The 16,512-nt window shown below is 34.2% G+C and overlaps 1 protein-coding gene across 1 annotated transcript; it reads left to right on the top strand.

Annotated features, from left to right (window-relative positions):
* The first annotated feature begins 7,724 nt into the window (after positions 1-7,724).
* On the top strand, positions 7,725-8,657 carry LOC140963902 (uncharacterized). The gene has a single exon (XM_073423388.1). The coding sequence runs from the start codon at positions 7,725-7,727 to the stop codon at positions 8,655-8,657; it is 933 nt and encodes a 310-aa protein (XP_073279489.1).
* Positions 8,658-16,512: the final 7,855 nt, after the last annotated feature.

The raw sequence follows: 16,512 nt of genomic DNA, 5'->3' as shown, positions 1-16,512 counted from the left end.
TATTGGTCATTTCATAGCTTTAAAGAATAAAATGTGTTTTCCACTGTTAAAAACATGTTTTATCTTATTGAAATAATAAAAAAAATATTGGATCAATTTTATTTATATGGACTTATATGTGAATAATTATGTGTTGTGGGTTTTCTATTAAATTAAACCCAAAATTAAAGTGATCAGTTAACGTTTTGGCTATTAGGCTTTAATGTATCTAATAGATTGTGGTTCTTTAACGTGTACAGACATAAGTGTGGTTTTTATTTTTATGATATACTAAAACAGAAATATTAGAAGATAATGATATATATATATATATATAAATATCATAACCCTCAGATCGTGCGACATCACGTTCTCTATTTTCTTCTCCATTAAGAAAATAGTTTAATTGAGAAAATTGAAGGACTCTCTTAAGGAAAAGATCGCGTAGATCTGGAAGATCAAGATACGTTCAAAATAATTCAGAATTATGGCCTCGGATATGTTTCCGCTTAAGTTTTCAGTTAAAATCTTAATGATTTAGCATGATGGATTCTGTGGTTTATGGATTTTTCCTAACAAATGGTATCAGAGTCACTCATGCTTGAATCATTGAGATTTGTTTAAAATTTTTGGATATTGTTTGGTTTCAGATCTGGAAAATAAAATTTTGTTTCAATTTTTTTTATATGACTTCATATCTGGAAAATATTTTGGATGAAAACAATTAGTTTAAAGTTTCAGTTTTGGTAAAGAGATTTCGGGTTAAAAATTTTAAAAATTCAGTATAAGACTTCGATTTTCCGTCCAGTTTTGTTCAACAAAAAAATATTTTAGTGAAAAATCGAAATTTTGGAATACAACTGCACGTGGACCGAAGCAAGCGTGTTGAGGCGAGACTTTCGGATCGCTCCAGTGCGCCCCGTACAGATTTCTAGGGGAAAAAAATTTATGGTTCAGGTTTATTCGGTCTACGGTTAAATATTCAATTATTCAAATAATGATAAGGTTATACGTATTTTAAAATAGATTGATTTGAAATAAAATGTTGTCAAATAACATCTTTTGTGAAAATTAATTTTATTTTGAAATACAAAAGGATTTTGATATATGTGATTTATATTGATATTGATCGGCCCAAAGGAAGGTTAATATTTAGTATAATTACATTTGCACTTGTGGTGGTAAACATGTGATAGTTGTTCAGTTTTTCGTGGGAATAATAAATCGGTCCAAAGTTATACTGAAAGATTCATCTTCGTTGGTGACGACAACAAAGTTGAAGTTGAGACCATGGAAAATTTAGATTATTGTTAAAGAATAGAATATATTTGGATCTTTATGAAACATTTGTTGTACCGTCTTTCAAATGAAATTTTATTTCTATTTCTGCATTGGACAAATTAGGTTATTCTTGTTCATTTGGAAATGTCATATTTAGTTTGTTTCATTATTCAAAATTTGTTGGTTCTGGTTTTTTATCAAGATACAATAATCTTTATTCTTTGGATGTTATTGCTTCATTTAATAAATCCCTGCAAACAAGTATAGGCACTAAAAGAAAATTAACCGTGGAGAATTCAACTGTGTTATGGCAAAATAGATTGAGTCATATCTCTGAAAAGATAATAAAGACATTGTGTCGGACGAAATTCTCGAACATTTATATTACACAGATTTTAATAATTATGTTAATTATATAAAGGTAAAAAAAACCAACAAAAGGAGATTTGAAGCCAACATGTGTCTAGGCATCTTAAAACTTATACATATTGATATTTGTGGAACATTCCTTTCGGCTTCTTGGAATGGTCAACATTATTTTATAACGTTCACAGACGATTTTTCAAGATATGACTTCATTTATCTCATTCATGAAAAGGCACGGTCATTCGATGTGTTCAAAATTTATAAATTCGAAGTTGAAAATCAACTTGGTTTAAATATTAAAAGCTTTAGATCTGACCGTGGTGGTGAATACTATGGTAGATATGATGGTTCGTGTGAACAACGTCCAGGACATTTTGCTAGATTCCTATAAGAATGTGGTATCGTCCCACAGTAAGTCAAGCACGCTTAACTTTGGAGTTCTTATGTGATGAGCTACCGAAAAAAATACATCTTATTGGTATGAGTAGTACATATCAAATCTTTTAAGCCATCTTCAACTGTGCAGTCCATTACATTGAACAGTTTCGGAATCCCCCTCCTTCCGGTGTAAGGTCGGTTCATTCATGTTCCCTCCGCCTAGAAGCCTGCCAGGAGCCGCTCATTGTCTGTGCAAACTCATGGCACCGACGATCACCCACCGCCCTCTTCGGCCCCGGGCCTCACATGCCCACCAGCTTCCGCTTTGTTCGTCCTCGAACCACACCGTACTAGGAGAGGTCGGCTTTGATAAATGCAACGCCCCAGATTCGACGACTGTCCTCACTGTACCAATACGAGTCTTTCCAGCGTGCTTATGTCCTCACTCACACGCACCCTAGGAAACTTCCCAGGAGGTCACCCATCCCAGAATTGCCCCAAGTCAAGCACGCTTAACTTTGGAGTTCTTATGTCATGAGCTACCGAAAAGAAGATGCATCTTATTTGTATGAGTAGTACATATCAAATCTTTTAAGCCTTCTTCAACTGTACAGTCCATTACATTGAACAGTTTCGGAATCTCCCTCCTTCCGGTGTAAGATTGGTTCATTCATGTTCCCTCCGCCTAGAAGCCTGCCAGGAGCCGCTTATTGTCCGTGCAATCTTATGGCACCAGCGATCACCCCCCGCTCTCTTCGGCCCCGGGCCTCACACATTGTGAGGAGTATGATTAATCATCCTACCTTACCAGAATCACACTGGGGAGAATCACTAAAAACCACATCGTATATCCTTAACAAGGTTCCAACTAAGGCAGTGATCAAAACCCCTTATGAATTTTAGATGGGTAAAAAACCTAGTTTTAAGCATCTGCACGTTTGGGGATGTCCAGTCGAGGCAATGCCTTATAAGCCTAATGAAAAGAAACTGGACTCAAGGAGTGTCAGCTGTTATTTTATTGGATACTCTGAAAGATCCAGGGGGTACAAGTTTTATGATCCCACAAGTAAGTCGATTTTTTAGTAAGAAAATTCCCAGTTCTTTGAGCATGTTGAGGTTGCGGGGGGAGATAAAGTAAGAGATATTGTCTTTGAAGAGGAATATGTAAATATTCTCACCGGTGTCTTGGATATTGATCAATATCACATTCCTCACTTTGAGCCAGACATAGAAAGTTCTACCTCTAAAAAATGGAATGATGCCATGAATGAGGATATAAAGTCCATGAAGGACAATGACGTATGAGATCTTGTCACACTATCTAAAGGTACGAAACCTATTGGTTGCAAATAGATATTTAAAACAAAGAGGGTTTCAAAAAGCAATATGGTAAGATATAAGGCTCGTCTTGTTGCTAAAGGCTTTACACAGAAAGAAGACATTGCTTAGAAAAAGACTTTCTCTCTGGTTTCTTCGAAAGACTCTTTAAGGATTATAATGGCTTTGGTGGCGCATTTCGATCTTGAGCTTCATCATATGGATATAAAGACTGTGTTTCTAAATGATGACATTGATGAAACAATTTATATGGTGCATTCAGAAAATTTTGTGTCCAAAAACACAAATAATATAGTTTGCAGATTAAATAAATCCATTTATGGGCTCAAGCAAGCATCTTGACAATGATATTTTAAATTTCATCAAATGATCATCTCGTTTAGTTTTGATATTAATTTGGTCGATGATTGTGTGTACCATACGTTCAGTGGGAATAAGTATATTTATCTTGTTTTATATATTGATGACATCCTACTTGCTAGCAACGATATAGAATTGTTGCATGACACAAAGCGATTTCTAACTAAGAATTTTGAGATGAAAGATCTTGGCGATGCATCTTTGTATTGGGTATCCAGATACATCGAAATCATTCTCTATGTATTCTTGTATTATCATAGGAAGGCTATATCGAGAAAGTTTTCAAGTGATATGGGATGTAAGACTGTAAAACAATGGATACTCCTGTGGCTAAGGGAGAAAAATTTAGTCTCGAGCAATGCCCCAAGAATGATTTTAGGAAAAGAAAATGCAGAAGATTCTCTATGAATCTGCAATGAGGGGTCTAATGTATGCTCTAGTTTGTACACGTCCAGATATTGCGTATGTGACAGGAATGTTGGGATGATATTTAAGTAATCCAAGAGTGAAACATTGGAAAGCAGTCAAAAGAGTTTTACGATACTTATAGAGAACAAAAGATTACATGCATATATATCGGAGGTTGGATCAGGTTGAGATCATTGGGTATACTGACTCCGATTTTGTTGGATGCCAAGATAGTATGAAATCTACATCGAGATATATCTATCGCCTTGCTGGAGGTATCATTTCTTGGGAGAGTGCTAAATAGTCTCTTATAGCCTCTTCCACCATGGCAACTAAGTTTGTAGTGTGTTATGAGGCATCCAATCATGGAATATGGCTGTAAATTTTTTCACTGGACTGCGCATTGTTGATGGTATTGAAAGGCCACTAAGAATATATTGTGACAATAAATCAGCAGTTATGCATTTGATAGGCTCGTTATAGTTTATATTTTTTTTGTCATATTTCCCATTATTGCCACTTCTTACGTACTTAATTGATACACTTTTGTGTTATTTTGTTGTAGGAGGAATTTTTCTGCTCTTGAGATAAATATGAACTAAAGAATGTGATTTTATATCACAAATAAAGTTGTCAATATGAACCTTGGGAGGACGTGAAGCATAAAAATTTCAGAATTAGACTTTTCGTAAGGCGTGATAACGCTTTGTGACTACTCCTCAACTGCCGGTACAACTGAGTCTGAATTTTGAAAATTGTAAAGATAATATTAGATTTTAGACTCCTAATTATGGTATTTGATTTGTGAAAAATTATTGGAGAGAAATTTTTCTTATTGAGAGAAATAAAGATAAGATATAGTTTTATTACATTAGGTTTTCCTTAATTTTGGTATGTTTTTCTCCTTGACCCAATAAACACTACACGTACAAAAGAAGAAAGAGACACAAAATTGACAAGAGAAAATTCTCTCATCTCCATCTACCTCTTCAATGTGAAAAACAAGAAGTAGGTTCTCCAAAACTCTAGGGTAAGTTTTATTTTTGATTCAAGGGATATTTCTACGATTTCAGTTTTATCATTGTGAGGTTTTTTGAGCTTTAATTTAATATTCGTGTTTTGTTCAAGTATTTGTTGATTTATTTTTTTTTTTTTACGAAAGTTGTATGTCGGTTAATCTGACAATGTAATTTGATATATAAGTTTCTACTACTATCCATGAATTCAGTGATCCGTAATTGTCATGAATGATTGGTACCTAAGTAGTACTAGATTAAGTATGTTGTGCTATCATAACATATTTAGTCTAAATAAATCGACGAAACTAAATTTATCAATTGCACATGTCTCGATTGTTAGATTTTATTATCAATTTTTTTTACTAAACAAGAATGCGATTTTTAATTAATATGGAACGATATCATGCCCAGTTGATTACTGACAAGTTTTGACTAGATGCTGGGTTCGGCCAATTAAATTAGGATAACACAAGAATTTTAGCAACTATCCCTATAATTCTAAGGTTAATTGATTGTAACTGCATGAATAAATAATATGTTAGCCGATGACCAGTGATACAACTGAATAGTAAAAAAACCCTTGAATCATAGCTTGGTAATATTAAATTTTACATTTCATTAGTTATTCCTCTTGATTAGTTATTTATTCTTGCATGTTAAGTTAGTTCTAGTATTTTATTTAGTTTTTATCAAACAAATCCTCATTTCAATTGTATTTCCTCGAAAGAAATAAATCTCCTGTTTCCTGTGAATTCGACCATACTCACCATTACACTCATTTTATTTAGAGAGTATGAATTTAAGTTTGGTGGCTCGACAGCACATCGGTATTCCAATAATAACAGGAGCTCGACGAGGTCAAAACATATTGACATCAAGTTCCTAGTTGTTAAAAAAAGACTTCATAGTGAAAAGTTTTATATTGAGCATATCGGTATAAAATACATGGTTGTGGATCCGCTTACTGAGGGACTCCTGCCCAAACATTTTCATGAGCACACTGTTCGTATGAGTGTTATGTCAATTGAGGAAATTCAGTTTTATTGAGAGTTTGTAATTTTAAATGCTTTTCAGTTGTAGTTATGTAAATTAATTTTCTGCAGAAATAAATTTCAAGTTAAGTCACACTCTGATTATAGTTTAAAGTTTGATCTTAATTAGGTTAAGGGATGACCAGTTGAAAATAGTCATGTTATGATCACATTGCATGAAATGATACATGCTACACATCCACTTCATGATCCAGTTTAAAATAGCCATGTTGTGATCATTGATGGGTTTAGTTACCTTGAGTGTAGTGAAGACTACTTTGATCTTATGATGATGTGATTGATGAACCAGGGTGGTTATAGATACATTTCGGAATGACAACATCTTTGAGCTCATAATGTTATTTTCATAAACATAATTATAAGGTTACACATATAGCCCAAGTGGGAGATTTGTTGGATCAATTTTATTTATATGGAATTATATATGAATAATTATGTATTGTTGGTTGTTTATTAAGTTAAGCTCAAAATTAAAGTGATCAGTTAAAGTTTGGCTATTAGGCTTTAATGTATCTAATAGGTTGTGGGTCTTTAATGTGTAGAGATATAAGTGTAATTTCTGTTTTTTTGATGGGACTAAAACAGAAATATCAGAATATAATGATATAAACTATCTATATATGGGTCATGGTCCCCAGATCGTGTGGCAGCATGTTCTCTATTCTCTTCCACATTAAGAAAATAGTTCAGACGAGAAAACTAAAGGATTCTCTCAAGGAAAAAAGCGCGTAGATCTAAAAAATCAAAACACATTTTACAAAATTCAAAATTATGGCCTCAGATACGCTTCCGCTTAAGTTTTGAGTCAAATTCTTAATGATTTATCATTATAGATTATGCGGTTTAAGGATTTTACCCAACAAAATTAAAAATCACCCATCTCAATTTTTTAGAGTTATTTCTTAGTATTTTCAAAAAACATATTCGTCAAACAGGATCAAATTGCATACTTTTCTTGCAATATTTACCAAGAACATCATATTATGGATCCAAACATGGGCAAATTAACCTTTACAAAAGAGTTCAGAGCTAATTATACAAATTAAACTTGTTGTCACAGTAGGCACAAGCTATACCATCGTACTACATGAGTGTGTTTCTTCTGCCAGTGTCCTTAGCAGAGGAAATCCAGAGGATGTTAAACTCGTTCTGGTGGGGTTCTAAGAGAACAAACCAAAGATGTATAAATTGGCTATCATGGGATAGATTGAGTGTAAGGAAAGAGAAAGGTGGTCTTGGTTTCAGAAATCTACACGGCTTCAATCTTGCAATGATAGGGAGGCAAGGCTGGTCCTTTATTTCCAGCTCAGATACGCTCGTAAGTAGAACCTTCAAAGCTAGATAATTCTCTAGAGGGGACTTTCTTTCAGCCCAAGTGGGCCATAATCCAAGTTTTGTATGGAAAAGTATATGGAGTTCTCAATCATTGATGAGGATAGGGTGCCGACGGAAGATAGGAAATGGAACCAATATTAATGTCTGGAATGATCCTTGGTTACGAGATGATGCAAATTTCAGAATACAAATGCATATAATCTCTAACATGGAAGAGCTGAGAGTATCGGATTTGATGAGTTCAGACCCTCAACAATGGGTTATAGCATTATTACATGAATTGTTTAATGACAGAGATGTCAAAGCAATATTGCAAATTCCGTTGCAGGAGACCAACTGTCCAGATTCTTGGGTATGCCATTATAGCAAGACTGGGAAGTATACTGTTAAGTCGGGTTATTGGGTTGGCTTGGAGACTAGCTCTTTGAGTGAGGAAAATGGAGTGGCAGGAGAATGGGGGAAGATTTGGAATTTACAAGTCCTACCTAAAGTAAAACACTTTTTATGGAGAGCAACCAGAAAATGTCTCCCGGTTCGAGCAAGTCTTCAACGTAAAGGTATTCAAGTTCCTCTTACATGCATTCAGTGTGGGGGTGATATTGAGAATACCTGGCATATATTTCTTACATGTCCAGTTGCCCAAAGCTGTTGGAGTGAAACCCAATTTGTGTCAAGTATAAACTCCTGCTCATCTCAAGTTGAAAGCTTTGTAGAATTCATATTTATGATGCTGAACTCGCTAACTACAAAAGAAATGGGCAAGGTTGTTATGATTTTATGGAGCTTATGGAGACAACGGAATGAAAAATTGTGGAATAATCAACAGAACACACCTACACATGTGGTGCATTTTGCACTACAGAATTTATATGATTGGTTGCAAGCAAAGGAACAAAAGAAAGTATTACATCCCAACTCCAACAGTGTTGATACCAGCTACAAGAGATGGCATAAACCTCCTGCTTCCTTCCTAAAGTGCAATACAGATGCGGCTTTGTTCACTTCGAGCAACAGGTTTGGACTTAGTGGTGTGCTGCGTGACGAAAATGGAGAGTTTATAGCATGCCGACTGCAACACAACGCCGGAAATCCTGTTGTCAAGGAATGTGAAGCTCTTGCGCTACTCCATGCTATTACCTAGATCAAGGAAATGGAGTTTGCAAATGTGATTTTTGAGCTTGACGCGAAAAATGTTGTCGATGCGATAAAAAAACTCGACAGATGATGATACGCAATTTGGATCTATTGTGTGCCAATGCAAATATCTTTTAAATCAAGGAACATTGCTCTCGGTTCGGTTTTTTATAGACAAGCAAATGCAGCAGCTCATGCCCTGGCCCGAGCGGCTCATTTATATGCTAGTCCTTCTACTTATTTTGAGATTCCGCATTGTTTGATTGAACATTTGGATGAGAGTTGTAGTTCTTTACATGCTTAATGAAATTTCCTTCAAAAAAAAAAACTTGTTGTCATAGTACAAAATCTGAAACGACCACTACTTTTTTTTATACTAATCATAAATCATAAACTCAAAAATACTAACTAAATAAAATAACTTATCATACCATAAATCAAAATAAATTAACAATTTAAATCTCAAATGCATAAAATCCATAAATCATCAACTAACCAAAACTCCTAAATCGACTTTTAAAAAGATTAACTAACAAATAAATAAAGCATAAAAACATCTTTAATAAAATCATTAACACAATCTTTAAATTATTTATCTAACAAGCTAGTGCAGAAACATAAAGGCCCTCGGGTGTCTACTGCTGCACTCGATCCACTCAATCACCAGTGTCTCCCATCAATCATCAAATTCTGTATCATACGAACCTAGTGAGTCTAAAGACTCAGCACATTTTAAACATGGATAGCAAATAATACATATACAATCACATGCATTAAAATCATACTTTTATTTAAAATAGCTTTTCAACAAAAATAAATCATTTAAAAATAGTTTTAAGCATAAATAAATCATTTAAAAATCATTTAAAAATAGCTTTAATCATCATCATAAATCATATATCATAAAATCATTTTAATCATAAAGCTTTCAATCATACATCATTTGGGTGAAGTTTGATCCTTGAAAGTGACTAATTTTTATCATCGGGTCGACTGATCAGTCTTCAGCTCCACATGGCCCAAGAGGGTGTGCACTAGGCTCCACCATGGAAATACGATCGTCGGGGCTCTTTCGGGGGCCTTCTCCCATAGACGGGCTCCCTCTAGGGCCTTTTCCCACAAATGGGCTCACTCTAGGGCCTTCTCCCGTAAATGAGCTCCCTCTTGGGCTTTTACCGTCACAACATCGTCACAAAATCATATATCATTTGTCACAGTCAATTCATATCCCTCAAAATATTTTTCTTTTTCTTTAAAAATAATATAATAACATAACTTTCCAAAAATAGCATTTTAGACAGTAAAAATTGTACAGCTTTACCATAAATCATAAAATATCATATTATCATCAAAATCATCATTTAAAATCATAAAATATCATTTTTACAAGCATTATGATCCTTCAGGACGCTGCCAAGCTTTTTCGTATTTTTCGGTGTAAAATTACTGTTTTGTCCCTGGACGCATGCTTTCTCGATTTTATCTTTTTCCTACTTTTAATGACATGAGATTATTATAAATAATTATTTAAGCTTACATATAATTTTTTAAAGTTTAAAACAAAGACTTTCAATTAATTCTTTAATTTACGTTTCGTGAGACGATTAAATCCCGGATAAATCCAAAACTCATTATTTTGATCCCCAAATTTAAACATAACATTTTTATTATTTATTATACTCTTGTGAGCCATGAACCACAACTGTGGACCCATGATTCCAATTTTAGTCTTATTAAATTCGAAATTGACACATATAAGGACACCGAGCCATCTCCTAAAATACTCGAGCCATGGTCGAGCCATCTCGAGCCAAACCCGAGCCAACCCACTTAGGCACCCTCCTGACCAATCCCAGCCCAAAGAACCAGACCCTAGCTCGTTCAATCACTCTTGGAACCGAGACCAAATCTGCATGTGTCTGTGGGTGAGACTCCTTGCATATCTACGACTCCTGACCCAACTAGGACACTTCCAGCTGGTTAACCATCGACCCCTCTCGACCCTTACTGACCCTAGACCAGTCCCAAACCAGAGCCACCCCCAGCCCGAGCCCCTGAGCCACGCATGAGCCATCAGATCCAAAGACAGCAGCCTGCGCGCTTGGAGTTCACTCACGCTTCTCTCGTTCTGCTCGAGCCACCTGCCAACCCAGTCGCTCCAGCCCCTAGCCCGACCCCTGCCGATCAACTTAGGACCTTGATGGACTACCTAGCCTAGCCCCAAACCGAGCCGCAGCCCCTGGAACTCTCGGCCACACCAGAAACATGCGCGCCCTTGAGTTCTCTAACGATCTCTCGAGCCAGCGGCCGGCCCAGCCACTCCAGCCCCTAGACCAGCCCTTGCCCATCAACGTTAGACCCTATAGGAACTACCTGAGCCACCCAGTCCCAGCAGCGAGCCCTCATGGCCGCTACTGCACAAACACGAGCGTGGGGGAAAGTCCCTCTTCACGTGGACTCTTCCCCAGCCCCAAAGCTCAAACCTTAGTCGCCCTAGGACCCAACCCAGCCCTAGACCAAGACCACCACTACCCCTGGACGAGCCCCATGACCCCATGCAAACAATCGAGCCCTTGAACCTATGCAACCCAACAACAAAAACCCCTCGACCCTTCTTGATAAAACCCACGATTCCAGCTTGTTTTCTTTTATCAATTTATCGTGTTTTGACCATAATCAATCATATTTTATCATGTATTGACAGCGTGTCCATTGGGTTCCTAACGATTCTTTTAAAACAAGCGTAAAATCATAAAAACGTTGAAAATACGTATCATATCGTAAAATAATCGAACCCACGTATTTTTCATACATAATCAATTAAAACACACATATTATGATCCGTATGATGTTTAAAATGGTATAGAAAACGTGCTTTTGCATTTATAAAGCTCGAATATACGATCGTTTGCGAGGGTGCGACGTTGGACGACCCTACGACGAAGAACACAAGCCTTCTTTCTTCACCAATATTTCGAAATTTGTGTGTGTATTTCGACTGCTGATGTGAGGAATTGTGAGGTTTCAAAGGCATAGGTAGCATATTTATAATTTAATTTACAAGTTAAATGGGCTTTAGTTTTGGGCTTGCAAATTTACGGGTAATTGGGCCTACTTAAAAGTATTAAATTGAGCCCAATAACACTTATTTAATTAAAACATAAAATTTTATGAAATAAGTTTCCATAAAATAATTTTTGTGATCTTTTAAAACTCTTTGTTTTCCCAAAACCGGCTTGTCGGGAAAAATCGAGCTCGACTCGTAAAATAATTCGAACTCCAACATTTTTAGGAAAATTAAATCATATTATGAAGCATTTCCATTAATTAATGAAAAATAAATATTCTTGTCTTGGTCGTTTCTGGTCTCCTTTCCTCTGCCTATTATCGAATATTCTGATAAAATCCTTAATTTCATGTAATCATGTCATATTATCATTTAATCATGCAATCATACATTTAATCATATAATAAATATCATGCTAGCATTTAAAAATCAATTAAACAAAACAATTAGGCAATTAAAATAATTTGCATGCATGAGGTTTACGTAGGTTGGTTTTTCGGACGTTACATAAGCAGTAGAAATGGGAAGGTATACCATTTGTTTCAGATATCATCAGAACTCAAACATTTTTCCCTTGCAGTTGAAATTAGAGGTGTAGACAAACTGACCCGATTCGCTAGCTTCTCGAATTGGTTCTTAAAATATTTTATTCGTATTCGAGTTTGTGGATATTTTAGAAGAAGTGACCCGATTCGCGAGCTTTTTGATTCACAGTACAACAATTGTGCTTGAGGTAGTCGTGTCGGCCAGCTTGTGGATATGGAATGCCTTTTTTGGAGTCGTTGTGTCTCATAATGAAATCAATGTTCTTAACGAATCACGTCTTTTTAATGACTTCTTGAAATGAAACGGGCTAGATGTTATTTTTCCTGTGAAAAGTACACAATATACTAAAAGACACTACTTAATGAATGATATATATCCGAAATGAGCCATTTTCATTTAGCCCAGGATCCCAAAAGAATGAAATTCAAGGAAAGACAAGATGTTGCAAGAAAGGATGTCGAGCGGGCATTTTGGGTGCTCCAAGCTCGTTGGGCAATTGTAAGAAATCTAGTGCGACATTGTATCATGGATAAATGCAAAGAAATAATGTAAACGTGAATTATTTTACACAACATGATTGTTGAGGACGAGGGTCACGTAATATCGATTTGGATTGTGAAAAACGAGATATTTTCATAGCGAATCAGGGCTCAACCCCAGAATTTGGTGAATACATTCGATTAAATAGTGAGTTATGTGATAGTCAGACGCATCATCAGCTTTGTCACAACTTGGTTGAATATATTTGACAGACTTGTCTCCATGATTAGTGAACAACTTATTTATTATGAAATATTTGGTTATTTTATTTTCTAATTTATCAAACACTTGTATTCATATGTTGCACCATTTTTGTAAATAAAATTTTAATATTAAATTGTGTGCACTAGAGATTAAGTAATTTTTCTAGTACTTTTTAGTTTTATTTTTGAATAAAAATAAAATATTAAATAATATATGAAATTATTTAAAGTAGAGATAAATTTATTAGAAAAATATAATAATTTTATTTAAATGAAAAAAATTTATTAAAGTGAAAGTGATATCCATAAATATTTAGATTGTAAGATATTTGATTGTGAAATGTAAGATATTTGATTGATTATGTGAACCACGAGATCCACAAATATTTGAAAGAAATTTCCATATTATTGTGGATGCTCTAAAAGCATTCCCAATGGGAGCTCCTGGGGGCTCCCATGGAAATGAAGTGGCAAGAAAAAAGAGCTCTCTCCCATTATTCAGTTGTTGAGAGCACTTCTCAAATGGAGAGTGCTCTCAATATCAATAAAATTAATTAATTAATTAATATATTATAATATTATGTATATATAGTAATTTTTTATAACATATGTTAAAAATAAATTAATTTTTTAAAAAATATTAATAAATTTAAAAATTATTTGTAATTAATATTTTTAAACATGGAGAATATTAATATTGGAACATTTCATATTCGCAATCTTGATTTTGATGTTAAAAAAACTTTTTATTGTATTTATAACATATTTACTCACGTGTGAAGTTGCAAATACAAGAAGCAAACTGAAACTGAATTTAGCCAATTTGAATTTAAGGTGAGTTTCAGTGTTTTGATGATATCTCTCAGCTGGATGATTCAAATGACTATCCGCCAAATTGAATAATCAGAAATTTTAATTTGAAACAAGTCGTATTTCATGTCAGTTGGACAAAATCGGATGTTATCTAGGCCAAACTGATCGCTGAATTATCGAACTGATTGCACGAAAACAACAATCAGTTGGGTATGAGCAGTTGAGGTATTTTGGTCATATCTCTTAGCTCGTTTATTGGAATGAAGCGATTCAGTATACGTTGGAAAGATAAGATGATGATCTAAAAATCATTTTCATAGTCAAAGTCTGAATCGAAACTTAAGATGCTGATTAATGACAATGAAACTACTGGTTATGCACAAACTGAAATCAGCCTTGCTGATTTTTGCACACCAGCTGAAACTGAACTGGACCAGTTGAGCAGACAAGAATTGAACTGAACCGGACCAGCTGAAACTAAAACAGTTGAGCAGCTGATCAGTTGAACTGAACGACCAGTTGAACTGATCAAAGTTGACCAGTTGACCAATTTAAGCTCGGGAAAATGTCCAGCAAGACGAATTTAACTGTTGCAATTTCAGAAACAGTACAGAATCTTTTCACACGGTCATATTCTTGAATCTAATGTATATATCATTGTTGGGACCTATAAATACAACATTTTGAAGATCAAACAAGAGCTTTTGAATGGGATTCAAAGCATGAGAATTTAGCATGAAGAAATCAGCTAGCTGAGAGCACAAGTTCTTGTGTGAGGATACATTTGAGATGTACACTGTAAAAGATAAATTCTTCACACACAATTACTCACACATATACAAGAGAGTTGAACTTCAAAGATTAGTTGAGTGAGTCTTTACACAAAGATATTAAACTTGTGAATGTATTCTTCGGACAAAGACGTTAAACTGGTGTGGGCTGAGAGGTGCTGCCTTCAATCTAGTTGAGTGCTAGGAGTTCAATTAGGCAGCAGTTTAAGTCCTAAGCTGAGTGGATTTGTACTAAGTGTTGTATAAATCAAAGTCTTCTAATGAATCCTTCCCAATGAGAATAAGTGGTGACGTAGGAGTATTTGAAGTCTCCGAACATCGAGAAACAAATTTGTGTCTGTTTATTTATTGCATTTACTTATCATTTCCATTGTTTTAAAGATACATTGTTGAAGTATTTTATGTGTTCTTCAAATACAAAAATATTGTATAACAAGTGTTTGATAAAATGCTTCAACCAAAATATTTTTACTCATTCAACTTGAATACATTTTAAATGCTTTAAAAACATTTAATCGGTTTCTACGAAAGATTATTTTGAGTGTCTTCCGCTTGGTTTGAAAATCAAACTCAATTTAATTCATCAATGTTCAATCTTTCAAGAACCGAGCTATTGTAGCTCAACGATGATCCGCCAAATCGATTCTATCAATTAATATATTTGAATTTAATATGAGGTCTATAAAAATGTCGTTTTGGGTTTTTATTATTATTATTATTATTGTGAAATCACTTCTTTTTAATGAAGTCTTTAAAGAAAACAGGCCAAGATGTTAATTTTCTTGTGAACGGTTCACGATATACTAAAAGATACTACTTAACATATGAGATATACCCAAATGGGCCACTTTCGTGAAGACTTTTTCCTGCCCCAAAGTTCCCAAAAGAATTAATCAAGGGAAAGACAAGAAGTTGCAAAAAAAGATTTCGAGCGGCATTTGAGGTGCTCCAATCTCGTTGGGTAATTATAAGAGGTCTAGTGCGACACTAGTTAATGGATAAATCCAAAGAAATAATCTATACATGCATTATTTTACACAACATGATTGTCGAGGATGAGGGTTATACAATATCGATTTGGGATCTTAAAGAACGAGATAATTTCATAGTGAATCATGGTTCAACCCCAGAATTTGGTGCTTACCTTCGAATAAATACCGATTTATGTGATAGCCAGTCGTATCATCAATTTCGTCACGACTTGATTGGACACATTTGAAAGACTTGTCACCGTGATCAGTGAACGACTTATTTATTATGAAATATTTGGTTATTTTATTTTCTAATTTATCAAACATTTGTATTCATATGTTGTACCGTTTATTTTTAAATAACATTTTAATATTAAATTGTGTGCAATAGAGATTAAGTAATTTTTCTAATACTTTCTAATTTTATTTTTGAATAAAAATATAATATTTAATTATAGATAAATTAATTAAAGTATAGATAAATTTATTTGAAAAATATAAATAAATTTATTTAAATGGAAAAAAATATTATTAAAGTGAAAGTTATACCCATAAATATTTAATTGGTAAGATATTTGACTGTGAAATATCAGATATTTGATTGATTATGTGAACCACGAAACCCACAAATATTTGAGAGAATTTACATGTTATTGTAAATTTTCTAAGAACATTCCCAAAGGAAGCTACTATGAGCTCCCATGGAAATGATGTGACAAGAAAAAAAAAATAGCTCTCTTTTATTGTCCAGTTGTTGGGAGCACTTCTCAAATGGAGAGCGCTCTTAATATCATTAAAAATAATTAATTAATATTTATATATTATAATATTATGTATATATAATTATTTTTTATAACATATGTCAAAAATCAGTTTTTTTAAAAAAAATATATTAATAATTTTTAAAAATTATTTGTAATCAATATTTTTA

The sequence above is a fragment of the Primulina huaijiensis genome, chromosome 18 (genome assembly GCF_012295235.1).
Source record: "Primulina huaijiensis isolate GDHJ02 chromosome 18, ASM1229523v2, whole genome shotgun sequence".
Lineage (NCBI taxonomy): Eukaryota > Viridiplantae > Streptophyta > Magnoliopsida > Lamiales > Gesneriaceae > Primulina > Primulina huaijiensis.
The sequence above is the reverse complement of the archived record's forward strand: the minus strand, read 5'-3'. Positions and strand labels throughout refer to the sequence as shown.